Source organism: Anneissia japonica, unplaced genomic scaffold (assembly GCF_011630105.1).
Source record: "Anneissia japonica isolate Jap-2015-1 unplaced genomic scaffold, ASM1163010v1 scaffold31192_len9823_cov94, whole genome shotgun sequence".
NCBI classification, from domain to species: Eukaryota; Metazoa; Echinodermata; class Crinoidea; order Comatulida; family Comatulidae; genus Anneissia; species Anneissia japonica.
In genome coordinates, this window is record NW_022702767.1 from 6,895 (window position 1) to 8,459 (window position 1,565).

General features: G+C 34.0%; 1 protein-coding gene across 1 annotated transcript in view; it reads right to left on the reverse strand.

Moving 5' to 3' along the window:
- The window catches only part of LOC117104015 (E3 ubiquitin-protein ligase TRIM71-like), a gene marked incomplete at its 3' end in the record, with an annotated part of 3,730 nt that extends 2,391 nt beyond the window's left edge, over window positions 1-1,339 (reverse strand). The window contains exon 1 of the mRNA XM_033244663.1: window positions 968-1,339. Coding sequence (XP_033100554.1) covers window positions 968-1,339 — 372 coding nt within the window. The remainder of the gene's footprint in view (window positions 1-967) is intronic.
- Between the last annotated feature and the right edge of the window lie 226 nt (window positions 1,340-1,565).

Genomic DNA, 1,565 nt, shown 5'->3' on the forward strand with positions numbered 1-1,565 from the left:
TGTTTGTTGAGTTTGTCTTTTGTTTGTTGAGCTGTCTCTTATACACATCTAGATGTGTATAAGAGACAGATTTCACTATACGTGTGTACAGTATCAGAAGATTGGAAGTTCACAACTCACATACACACGGGACGACTACAGTAGTTGGGATATAAATTTTCTATAATAATTTTAATAGAAAAAATATCAAATTTTCTTGAAACAATTCTTGACATAAGAATCAAAATGTTTAGATGAAAGTTAAAGATGATGATGTATTTTTTAAATCGAATGTACTATTGAATGAAGACTGCAAACATTTAAAGGTTACGTAAACAATTTGTTTTTAAAGTTCTCATCTGTGTGGTTTACGGTACTACCGTATTAAACTTCCTTTAGACGGGTAAGGCCTGTTATCGTGTATACGATAACAACCTGTCTCTTATACACATCTAGATGTGTATAAGAGACAGTAGTAAGACAATACAAACAGCTACGCCTAGAAGGCGTGTAATGACATCGGTCTAAAAAAAGAAAACAAATCAAAGGCAAAATAAAAGTCATAGTATAATGGTCACAGAATGCATCATAGCAGGATAAATAAAATAACAAATTAATCTCTAAAAGATTTAAATGAGACGTTCAGTCCATGAGGTTTCAAAGTACCTAGTTGAAAAATAATACGCTCCTCCAAACGTCTACGATTAAATTCAGATGAATTACATTGTTTGATACCGGTAACTAATATATCGTTATTAATATCATGATTATCATTAAAATGTTCAGCTATAGGAAGACCTGATGTGTTAAGGTTGATAGAGTGCAAATGTTCAACGAATCTATCTCCAAGCCTCCTTTTCGTTTCTCCTATATAAACCTTATTACATTTAACACAAATAATAGCATATATGACATTACTAGAGGTACATGTAAATTTCTCTCGAATAGAAAAATTACTGGAAGGTCCTACGATAGTATCCGTACATACAACATGCTTACATGTCGTACATCTACTTCTATTACACCTAGTCATGCCTACATTATCTGCTGGATGTATTGCTTTCAATCTTGACTTAACTAACTGGTCCTTCAAGCTACGATCACGTTTATAAGAAATCATAGGAGGCTCCTTAAAAATGTCTTTAGTGGCTGGGTCTGATTCCAAAATATAATGATTGTCTGTTATAATCTTAGCAATCTTCTTAGAGGTAGGATGGTAAGTTAAAACCAGAGGCGTGCGTTGTGTGGTGTCACGTACTGTTGGATTCAATGATTCCTCATGAGTAACAGTATGCACTTTCTCCAATGATTTACTAATGATGTCAGTAAGATATCCGCATTGATTGAAGAATTCAGCCATTTCTTGGGTTTTTGATTTAAAGTCCTCGTCATTACTATATATCCTTCTGAGTCTCAGAAATTGTGAATATGGTATGGCCTGTTTGCACGATGGTGGATGCCATCGAATTTGAGGAAATTTCATAAGTGAAGTCAATAGCTGGATGAAAATTGTTAGCGAAATTAATAAATCCATGTAATTCTTCAATGCTCCCACTGGTAGCCCCTATGCAGTCATCAATATAACG